Source organism: Carassius auratus, chromosome 13, assembly GCF_003368295.1.
Source record: "Carassius auratus strain Wakin chromosome 13, ASM336829v1, whole genome shotgun sequence".
Classification (NCBI taxonomy): Eukaryota; Metazoa; Chordata; class Actinopteri; order Cypriniformes; family Cyprinidae; genus Carassius; species Carassius auratus.
Window position 1 is genome coordinate 4,921,373 of NC_039255.1, and position 12,730 is coordinate 4,934,102.

General features: G+C 34.0%; 1 protein-coding gene across 1 annotated transcript in view; it reads right to left on the reverse strand.

Moving 5' to 3' along the window:
- Positions 1–1,996: 1,996 nt before the first annotated feature.
- LOC113113147 (inactive heparanase-2-like) overlaps positions 1,997–12,730 on the reverse strand; it is a 30,876-nt gene continuing 20,142 nt past the window's right edge. The window contains exons 4-6 of the mRNA XM_026279327.1: positions 5,112–5,285; positions 2,170–2,341; positions 1,997–2,098 (exon numbers count right to left, since the gene is read on the reverse strand). Coding sequence (XP_026135112.1) covers positions 2,008–2,098; positions 2,170–2,341; positions 5,112–5,285 — 437 coding nt within the window. The 3' untranslated portion in view covers positions 1,997–2,007. The remainder of the gene's footprint in view (positions 2,099–2,169; positions 2,342–5,111; positions 5,286–12,730) is intronic.

The window sequence follows — 12,730 nt, forward strand, 5'->3', positions numbered from 1 at the left end:
TTTCATTTTTAAAGTTCATTTTTAAAGTTATAAAATAATAAATGGTGCATTTGATATACATGCACACACATCTGTCTATATATAATTGTAACAATGTAAAATAATATTATAATATTACTAATATATTCAAATACATTTAAACAGATGAAAAAGGATACACTACTAATACTACTACTGCTACGACTCCTACTAATTGCTTACTAATTAAAAACAACAAAACAAAACAAAACAAAACTATACAAGATAAATGCCAAAAACTAACTTTTATCTTTAAGATTTACATAAGAGGGAAAATTATCTTGGTTCAAAGGCATTTACAGTATATGTTTAAATAATGACTACAAAAATAACTTTCTGCAGTTAATGAATAAATTATTGTTATATTATTATTATTATTGTTTTTTTTGGGGGGGGGGGCTGTGTGTGTTTGCGCTCCCATTATTCTTTTTGATTCAGTGTGTGTGTGTGTGTGTGTGTGTGTGTGTGTGTAGGTGTAGACAGGGCCTGCTGTAAGCCGCTGGCTGCAAAGAACGAGGAAGCTCTGGTCAGGCACTGACAGATTTATGTCTGGCTCTGTCACACTGGAATTACAACCAATTAGTATCCACTCACAAAAGCCATTATTCTACAAAACCAGTTTTCGAAGAACAGCACAAAAGCACAAACAGTGTTAAACGAACGCTCACAAATGAATTCCAGAGGTATTTATCTCAGACGTCATTACAAGACCAGAATTAGAAAAATGTGGTCTTAAAACCAAGCACAACAACACTGGCACTGCTTTAATAAGCTCCTGTCATAAAAATATATGTGTTTAGAAGCATAAGGCTTGCGGTGTTGCTCAAACCTTCTTTAAAAACCACACACTGAATGATTGAGACAAGATTGGTCTTTTGAAAGGAAATGTAAAGGGACTTTGGTCATAGGTTTTGGATCAATCGTTTGTTCTTAATTAGAAACGGCTGATGTTCATGATGTTTGTTTCTGTTAGCAGTTTTTGAACGGCCTTATTCTTCCGCATTTTAATTCACAAACAAATGACACTTATGAATCATTCAGAAAAACTCTCTCACTGTGATTGCCACAATTGTCTTGCTGGAAACAAAAACTGTTACTATGTTGCACTTAATGCTCAAAATTAAAAGCTGCATTACTGAAGCCTCAGTGCCCAGGCAGGTGGAACATTGCTCCGTCTCGCCATTAATAGAGTGACACTTTATTTATCTCACAATGAGTTTTAATGGTGCTACAGGCCTCTGGACTAACAATCCACACGGAGCAACATAAACACAACTCAGCTATGTGCTCCTCCAGATAGGCAGACAGTACTGCGCTTTCTTAAAATATGTGCTTCACAGATCTCTTTTATGAGACATTAAAACGAGTCCAGTGTCAAATAAGCCTATCTGCAAACACCATGCCATAACCTGTCATGACACCTTTCCACATTGAAAGTGCAAAACGCCACATGAGATGACAACCACAGCCATTCAGAAACATGTTTGAGACCTCCATTAGTTGTAGTCACATCAGACCACTGCTCACATACAGTTAAACTGCTTACATTACCTTACTTTTTTTTTTTATGAAATGTATTCCTGTGATGCAAAGCTGAATTTTCAGCATCATTACTCCTGTCTTCATTGTCACTTGATTTTTCAGAAATCATTGTAATATACAAATTTTCTGCTCAAAAAACTTTTATCATTATCAATGTTCAAAAGTACAGAAATATTTGTAACAAAATAAATGTCTAAATGTTTTTATGTAATATTACATAAAAAAACTACTCTAGTCCTAAACATTTAAACAGTAGTTTTTATTCTTATCCATATTTCCAGAAGAGAAAGTGTGTAAATCTGTAAATGATACATGCTAAAGGTTTCAAAGCTAGCAAAAATTTACAAAAAATTTACAATTTTCATATTCACAAATATATCAAATGTGTTAAACATAGTTGACAGTACAAAATGTCTGACAGCATTATCAAAATATCCAGGAAATGTATTAAACCAACACACACAGGCAGACACCTGTGGAGTTTTCTGCACAGTTCTGCAGGAACAGCTTCGGTTTATAACTGATCACTCTCCACATACTGTCAAACACAGAAATAAGTGTATACAGGAAGGCCCTAATCATTTTTGAACAAATAACAGAGACACTCACCCGTCTAGAAACATGATTGCATTTTTCTGAGGACGGCCGATGTTGGGTCCGTAGAGGTTCGCTCGGCTGTAGAAACGCACCGACTGCAGTAACGTTCTCAGAAGAGAGTAATCCTGAGCCAGACGAGAGCTGTTAACTGACAGAGCAGCCATTGTGCGGTAACTGTTGGGCTCTGTGAAGGGAAATAAAGAAAAATAATGCACAATAAGACTCTGGTTAACTAATTAAGAATTATTAGCACATTTATTGGGAAATGTCAGGGGTAAGAATTCTGACTCTACATATTGCAATTGTGTTTTTCTTTTCTAATAATAATAAGTAAAACAAGGTAATTGAGACTTTTTCTCACAATTTTGACTTTTGGTCCTCTTTTGTGAGAACTACAATAAAAAAAATTGTGAATAAATTTGCAATTTAGATAAAAAAAAAAAATTGTTTTAATCCTGTGGTGAAAGTAAGCTTCCATATATTTTTAAAGCAGTCGTACTGCTTAAGGTTTTAGTGGAAACCATGATAATTTTTTTTTTTCAGGGCTATCTGATTAATAGAAAGAAACATTTATTTTTTTATTAAATGAATATGTAGAAATGAAAAATATCCATTTTAATCATTTTAATGTATCCTTGCTGAATATACATAATTATATATATATATATATATATATATATATATATATATATATATATATATATATATATATATATATATATATGTATTTTTTTTTTTTTTTTTTTTTTTTGATCCCATATTTTGATTGTTATTTTATTTTATTTTATTTATTTATTTATTTTTTTGTAGCTTAACAATTGTGGTCAGTAGTATGGAAAACAGCTGTGTGAAGATCCTTCAAAAATTCTCCTTAAGTTGTATTTTCGGGTGAGCTATTCCTTTAAGACGCCTGAAGCAGCCACAATTGAATATGCAAACTGCCTCTGAATTACGACCTATATTAATGACAGTCTTTGTAAACTATTTAAACAAGGCAACACTTCAAGAGATGCACACTTGAAATCACAACAAAGACGTTACAGATGTCAAGTGGCAAACTTTATAAACATCATAGCCTGTGTGAGTGTGTGTCTGGGATAGAAACAATGAGACGTTGAGCTGGAGTGTCAATACAGTACTGGGCCGGGCAGATGCCAGTGGAAAATATGATGCATTATTATCCATTAAAATATTCTCCAGATCCTATCATTTAGAAAAAGCACAAAATAACACAAAATCATGAAAGAAAACATCACTCTGTGTCACGCTGGCACGACACACTTGATAAACATCCACCCACAGCTGATAATATTTCTCTTTGTTTCATTTGGACTCTTTGTTCGCTTGTTTTTGAATTAACAGCTCCGCAAAATTTGATTAGATTCTTCAGACCTGGTTATTGTTACAGTTGAAGTCAGAAAGACAAACATTCAAATGCCTGTTCCAGTAATAACATGCTTTTAATAGAGTTAGTTAAATATAAAAGATTCTGTTGAAAAGATGCCTTTTATACTGGTATTATGTAACGGATATTAGAATATTACTGAATTAATTTCTTTTGCTTCCTTTGGTCTCACATGACCGTCTCAGAACAAAAGCGGCGATCTGCATGTCTGCAGTTTTTCTATGCAAACGTCTATTAAAGTCTTGACACATGCAAAATGTTGCCAATAAACAAACGATTAAGACAATATATGGTCTGTGTACATTTGTAAATCGGTCTCTGGCATTTTTATAGGTTTAGTATTTAGTATGGAAAGTGTGCGATACTTCAGGCTACACATGCTGTCAGGAACATAGCTTCTATTCTGTCTAATTTTATGAAAGGAACCAATGTCATCATAAGATCATAATTATTCAAGCCAAAGGTTTTACACTCTGTGCTGTTTTTATGTTTATAGAGACATTTGATACAAGAGCAACAGGAATGGGGCAATTTGCAGCATGTCTGGCACAGGACAATAGATGAATGAGTGCTTAGAGAAGATTACAAAGTCACCAGGTGTCCTTTTGATTCTGTTTGTGAATTTGTTTCCTGACATAAGCCCTATTCGGTGGCAGGGTAATGCAATAATGATCAGAGCTTCCCTGTGATTTTTAAACCCATCTGAATTGCCCATCTCGGTCACGTTTACAGCACTGTTAAAGGCTGCTTGTATTAAAAAAATAACTCATAATTCTCTATTGTTAGCTTTTGTACATTAAGCATTACAAGTGTCTCAAGTGGACAATGTTTAATGAGAAGACACCAGAAAACAAAATACAGTTGCTGAGTGTGGATTTATGAGCTTTCTCTCAAAGAGGAGAGTTTTTTCCCCCCTCAAACTCTGAAATAATTTCTTGCTGGGACATTAATACATACATGCATGCATAAAAAATACATTAAATAGATACATAAAACAGAGAGAGAGAGAGAGAGAGAGAGAGAAACCAATGACAGTGACAAATTAACTTGTTTCAATATTTCCTATTAATCCCATCATGTTTAATATTTCCTGAATCCTCTGCAGTGAATGGGTGCCGTCAGACTGAGAGTCCAAACAGCTGATAAAAACATCACAACAATGTTATCCACACGACTCCAGTCCATCAATTAACATACAGTATGTTTGAAAGAAGCAAATCTACAATTTCTATTTATTTCTATCTAGTCCATAATCCATAATAATGTTTCATTCAGTGAAAAAGTCCATCCCCTGTTGTCCTCTCAAATCAAAATCCACCAACATATTTGTTTAGAGTTGTTTTTCTTGTAATGGAATTCCAAGATCAATGGCTTGATTTGTGCATATTTCTATCCTGATTCAGACAGAGCTACTTTTCACTGGAGAAAGCAATATTAAGAATAAATGACTGGAAACAAAGATTTAAAGTTAAAATAATAGATTTGTTTCTTCTCATGTCAAAGATAATGCAAAAGATCATTTTTACAATCTGCAACGGTGAGGACTCACCATTGCCGAGCTCCCAGGAGATGTTGTATTTTTTGCCGGCGCTGTACTTGAGCAGACTCAGAGCACTTGAGGTGTTCCATGAGTTGTCAGGGTTTCTGTGCAGGGCATTCAGCCCAAGGATCAGGTGCAGTCCAGCGCAGTCGGCAAAGTTGTAAAGTTTGTCTAAAGACCTGGCTGGGAAAAAGCCAGACACAGCTGTAACATTCATACATTGTTTTATGTTGTTGTTGTTGTTGTTTTTTTATCATAATAACAATTGTATATTTTAGTTTGGACTTTGGACTATCGTTAAGTATATAAAATATAGTAATAAAAATACAAAATATGTACAAATTATTATTATTATTATTATTATTATTATTATTATTATTATTATTATTATTATTATTATTAATTACAATAATACATTATTATTTTAATAATAATAGTTATTATTATTATTATTGTCAATTTATAATAATAATAATAATAATGTTTAACAATTTTAAACTTTAACTTTAAATCTATGCTCTTTTAATGCACAGCTAAAAGCAAACAAACAAACAAACAAACAGAGGAGATTAAAGGAAATAAAAAAACAGAAATGCATCAAAGAAAGTTTTTCCATTTTAAATCTGCCAGAGAGACAGACATGATAATTCTGGTTTTGCTAACGGACAGCCGTTGGTTGATGTTTGGAAATTCTATCTGTTAAGAGCAGCAAAAATAAACACAAATATTTTACTACCCTTTGACTTTATTTCCTGTGTTTAAAAGGAAGCAGATGAAACCAGACGCACAAGGAGCCCCATTTCGACAGTGATGAGAGATTCTGAGTTAAAGGTCATTTATAAAAAGTGGATACTGCTTTATTTTAAGTTGGTAGACTCAGGTTGATTTCAAAAGTTTAATCTACTATTTAAGTCCCGTCTTCCATAAAGTTCCAACACTCCTTCTGTCTTTGTTTATTTAAAATGTTGGCTAATTTGATTATACTTTCAGTTACCAATAAGAATGTAGTGCAGTTTCAGGGAACACATTTTAGTGTGTTTAAACCCACAATGTTCTCACCAAAATCAGCACAGACAATGTGAAAAAGGTTTGTAGATTCTGTCTGGGCATGGATTCAAGCAGCTAACATCATAGGCTAGTCTTGGCATTTCTGCACCGAAAAAAAAAAGACAAAAAAAAAAAAAACTGTTGCTATATTACATCTGTTCAGATATTAAATTCACTCAATAAATATTTTTGACTGATGCATGGGCAGAAGTTCTGTTTCTCTCATGAAAATTTATGTGTAACATGAAACCTAAAAAAAAAAAAAAAAAAAAAAAAAACAATCACAAGAATGCAAGCAACAGGCAGATAAGCAGCCAGCACAGCTGCTAATTTAAGACAGAAATGACCATTGGCGTGACTGCTAAACCTTAGTTTATTTGTGCAGTCATCTTTATAGCATTCATCACAGTTTAAAACATGACTAACAGTAAAGTGTAATTTCTTAAATAGCCTGCATACATACTCTAATCACATGTAGAGACATACAAATTCTTGTAGAAAAGATCCAATACCCAGTTCCCCTGGTTACCAAACTATAAAAGCTGGCCTTTTAAATCAACAGGGAAATGTTCCAATTACAGACTTGTTAAAATATTACCCTAATGAGGTCAAGATTATGTTTCATTTAAACAAGCAGTCAAACACCTATGACAGACCTTTTATCGCTCTTACTTAAGAGGCTTTGAGACATCAAACAAATGCAGTTATATGGACTTGTTTACTAGAGTTAAAAGGCTTTTATACAGTAAACATGCCATTACACACACACACACACACACACACATAACATATATAAGGGCTATTAAGGGCTATTACATTTTTTTTTATATAACTAATTACACAATGTGGTGATTAATTAATCAAATTAATAAAATAATAATCACACTTCAAATTTGGCTAAGAAATTACCCCCCCAAAAAGATTATTTAAAGCCATTGTGTTGCATGAGAAAAGCATGACAGACAGCTACAAAAATAGCTTTAGAAAGATCTTTTTATTATTATAATTTTTTTAATCAAAATATTTTCTTTATGAATATGTTTTTTTTTCCAGATTTGTTTTATTAATATGTAAATATTAAATTATTTTCTAATGAAATTATACTCTAAATAAGAAACTAAACTAAGTAAATGTCTAAAGTCTTTAGCTACATTTCCATCACCCTGAAATTTTTTTTTATTTTTTTTTTATTTTTTTTGTTCTCTTTGACTCGTTGAATAGAAATGGTGCTTTTTCGCAAACGTTTTATACGATACTACAATTTTGCGCAAAGTTACATTTTGGATGGATTCAAGATTTTTATTCATCACGAAACCTGGCTACTGAGTTATTCATTCATTCGATTAGTTCAAACAGTTGATTCATTCAGGAATTAAGTACTAATGCCAAGTTCATACTGCACAATCATAGCCTCCATTTTCACTTGCCGACAGGCCGCCTGCCTGTTGCACATTTGCTGAGGGGTATGCAAGATCAGTGTTTCCTCCACCAACAAAACTAGTTATGAGAGAAACACTTCAAACACTTATTAATCAAACTCTGCTCTCCAGTTTGATTCTGCAGAGAATGACAGATAGAACAAAAGATAGACAGACAGACAGACAGACAGACAGACAGACAGACAGACAGACAGACAGACAGACAGACAGACAGACAGATAGATAGATAGATAGATAGATAGATAGATAGATAGATAGATAGATAGATAGATAGATAGATAGATAGATAGATGGCGGTGCACTAGTGTACTTTTTTCTTTGAGGAGTAAATCTCATTGATAGAACAGCTAGTTTTTCTAAAAGCAGCTCATTTGATCAGTTCCATATTGCTGAGCTACAGTAATAAGGTAATTAGTGTGTAAGCAGCATCCTGAGCCAAACGCTCCCTAGAGCTTTGGACGGACGAGGAACAACAACACAGAGAACTCAAGTGTTTCCAGAGACATCAGCTCTTTTGCTCTCTTTCTTTATTTATCCCTCACTTTCTCTGGCTCTCTCGTCCTCTCTGTTTTTCTCTCTTTCTTGACTGTTTTACTCCTTATCAGTGGAAGGATTAGAAAATAATGCTGTTGACTTTGGACAACCTTAACAGTTAAAAGCTTTTTCACAGGTTAGCCTGCCACCTGTAATTAATTCTGCATCAGTAAATTAGGAATACATCAGTAATATAGAATAACATGCTTACACTTTATTATTATTATTTTACTTACACAAAGAGACAAACTCCCAAGATCACATCAGATAGAGACATTTAAACTCCATTTCTGTGTCACACAAAACACACACACAGTTTGTAAGTGAAATAACAGCAGACTCACGCTAATGTGTTTCCACTGCATAACAGAACTGGGACTCCGGATCGAAAAAACTAAGCAATTTCTGCAATATTACTATATATTAAAGGAATAGTTCAACCAAAAATGAAAATTCTGTCTTGTGCTCAAGTTCCCAAATCTGAGTTTCTCCTTCTGTTGAGCAAAAGGAGATATTTTGAAGAAAGTTGCCAGTAGCCAATATTGACTTCCATAGTATTTTTTCCACACAATAGAAGTCAATAGAAGAAAACATGCAAATTGTCTTGTTCTTTTAGTCACTGCATTTTAATAACACTATAAACATATAATTATGAAACTAATGTCAAATGTGAAAATAAATTTCTCCGATAAACAATGATTGAAAACTGTTTGTTATTTTTTATTATTATATACAGTATCATTCTGAATTTGTCTGCAAGCTTAACACTTTAATAATAATTAAATAATGAATATTTTTTGGGGGGCCAATTAGTCTCTTTAGAATTTATGCAATATACTGCCAAACCAAAGAAGGGAGTCCAAAATATTCTACAGAATCCCTATACATGGGATTCACGTAGTAATAATTAATGGTGGAAATTATACTTATTGTGAATGAGGGTGCATGTGCGCTTTATTTACAAATGTGTAAAATATACACTTTTAACTATCAAATCTGAGATTAATAAAGCGTTTTTGTTTTTTAGGAAGGTCCATTTTACAAACAATGTCCTCCACAATTGTGCATATATATTTCTGAATGTTTCATGAATGTGGCACAATGAGTGAAAAAATTTCTTGCACCTCTGCTACACAGCACTGCACAGCTTAGCCAGTGTGAATACTGCCGTTCGTTAATATGGGTGCCAAAATAAATATGCAACACATTCACTGCTTTCGTGTACTGTGTGAAATAGGCCTTAGTTTTAAAATGCTGCCAAGGAGCTCCTCAATAACTTAGGCTAATGTATAGTGCAACCATGAGTATGAACGCATGGATGTATTTAAAAAAATGGTGCCTTTGAACTCTTGTGGAGTCGACTGAGTGAACTTTTGTAGCAACTGCTGAACCCAATGAGTAGAACTATAGTGCAGGATCCCCCCTCTCCCAAATGTAATGGAAACAGAAAGGGGTCTGGATATTGTCAGGGTAGCTATCTGATCACAGACATAAGACTCCCATAACAAGCTGGACTGCTCCAGAGCGCTACGGCTCATTTCTAAGCCAGCTTATTTCCATTTATGACACGTAATTACCTACAGCAACTATCAGGACATGTACACCCAAATTCCGAAAAAAGCACTTCCATACCAGGAAAACATCTCTAAATCCACGTCTATAGGGCTCTTTCCACAGAAGTTGTTTACAAGACAAGGGAACAACTAAGAGAAGTAAACTGAGGGTTTTGTTGCTTATAGGAAATGCATCTATTTTTTTTTATATTTCCCACTTTTAAATTATATTTTTGATTTCGCAATGTAGCATCAGATGTTTGGACTCCGCTATATGGAAAACTATACATGTCCCATTTCTTAAAATGAATTTTAAAAAGGCCAGATTGCTTTTATAATCATACTCCACATGTACATGCTGTTCACATTCCTCACCATGTAATCAATTCTAATTGCATGCAATTACATTAATTACATGGGGATGCATTCTTCAGCGTTCATATCAAAAGGACAGTGGAGAAGTCATGTGGGCTCATGTTACACCTAAACAAAGGAAATGTACTCTTGTACACTACTGAACACGTCAGAGCAAATGATGAAGCTGCTTTTAAGTGAAATGTGCCACAAGAGCGATGCAAACGAATTTAGCTAAGTGGATTTTGATTATACAGTAAAGATAACCAGATAAATGAAAGTACAGCTTAGTACTAAAAATAAATTGTCTGCTTTAACGTAATTAAAATATTCATGTAGCAAGTATATTTTCTATAAAAGTTAGATACATCTATCGGAAATCTGAAACACATGACAAATTACTAACTTGTATTAACTTGCTAACTTACTAAATTACTAACTTGTATTAACTTGTGATAATATACATAGTGTTAGTTTTAACAACAGCAATAATTCTTAAAATAAAATAATGACAAAAAAGTATTATCCAACATCATTAGAGCCGTATAGTCTTAAAAATAAAGGCTTCATTTGCAATGGCAGAACCTTTAACATCAACAGAAGCTTTCTGCTCCGGAAAAGGTTCTTTATAAACCAAAACAGACAAAATCTGCTGATTTACAAGTACTTTAAAAAAGTTGAACAGGGAGTTGAACTGATCATTCGCTTTTAATTTAGTCACTTGGCTGTACATGATCTGTCCCAACAGCCCAATTAACTTTAATGAATCAGACTTTCCAAAGCGATTTGGATTCATCCAAAATAACCAAATCTTTGAATCAGTTCACTCCAAAATCTGTTCAGATTAGTTGATTTTCATAAATTACATCGGCGACAAGCAAGTGTATTATATTGTGTTATGAACTCATTAATACAATAAACCAGAAAAAATGACTTTTTATTTTCAATTAAATATTTACATCTACAAAACCTACAGACTCCAACATGTATTTGCATCATACAGTTAACTTTTTTCCTACAAATGACAACAAAAACACATAGAAAAACAAAAATAACCTAAATAAAGCCATTTAACAAAATCCTTATCTCATTTTAATTGCATAAAGCGTTAGTTCACCTGAGAACGAAAATTCATCCATCTTACTCACCTTCAAAGTATCCTAGGTGTATGTGACTTTCTTCTTTCAGAATAATCCATTATTATCGGAGTTATGATAATTATTGTCCCTGCTCTTCCAAGCATACATCTTCCGTCTTCCGCCTTCCCACAGTCAGCAGATGTTAGAAAAAAAGTGTTTATTACGTTTGAAATCTGTATATTTATCTTACAAAAATGCATGGATTCGCTTTATTTCACGTCTTCTGAACTGTAGACAACAAACACCCGCTTACCCCCACTGAAAGGCTTGGAAGAGCAAGGGCAATTTTTTATATAACTCTGATTGAATTATTCTGAAAGAAGAAAGTCACATACACCTAGGATGCTTTGAGGGTGAGTAGAAGACGGACGAATTTTCATTCTCGGGTGAGCTAATCCTGTAAGGTCATGCACTCAAAAAGCAATTCAGAAAGTGATTTTGGTTAACAAAATATTAATCAGTGTGTGGAAGTGAACAAGAATGATTCATTCACCTAAGATCCGTAAACCACTAATTCCTTCGCAAGTAAAATGAAAGACCATTTGAGCGTGAGCTATTGCTCCCTAGGCATAATTTAGCAGATGTAGCTAAAGACCACATACATTTCTTCATACAGAGTAAAAAAAATTGTTATCATTGGTTTCACGTGACATGTTAAGCTCTCTGTGTTGCTAAACTGTGAGAGAGCTTTCCAGTCATTGGCAGTTAATGCTATTATTCAGCTTATTTGAATTCCCAGCTCTCCTTAAAGCAATTTCAAGTTTAATTGTTCAATTGCAGTGGAAAAATAACCATGGCTAATTATGACTAATGACTACGGATGCCGGACAAATCCTCGGTGTCTGAAGAAGATGGATACTATCCTGACCCTCCATCAATGCTCATTTTGAGCAAAAGAAAACACCACAGCACTATGTGCATTACTTAAAACTCATTTTTAAAGGTGCACACTTTTAAACCATTACAACAGTGACCTTGTAAGTAACTAAAACGTGGGTTTCTGAACTCACTTTCCGTTCAATTTTTCAACCGCACAAGCTTGCTGTTATTCCAACACTTGGGAGCAACACTCAATCCCACCGCACATCAGTTTTAGGAGGGATCTGTTTGAGGCATTTCAAAGATCCCCATCAAAAGGGCTCCTGTGATGTACGACAGGTTCCCTTCAAAGTAAGTGCTAGGAAAAGGGGTGAAAATATGGTTTCAATAGTTGGGCTATGCCTGTGGATGTCTGTAGCACACAAACCCAAGTGCACTCGTGTTTATAAACACAAAAACACAGAGACCCTGGTTTGATAGGGCTTCGATACACACTCAAAACCGCTCAGGTCAAACCACTTTTGTGTTTGGGAAGAATGCAAACTATGAAGACACCTGTTTTTAATTCAATATGGCAAGCTTGGACTGCATATGAAGTTATCTATGTGCTTTACGTCTTTATTTCCAGGCGCTCTGTTCTTAACATGCATCAGTATGTATGTGACTTGCGCACAGAAGGCCACTTTGTTTTGTGTGGCTCTGTTTGTGTGCATACGCATACATACATGCGTGAGTATATACAT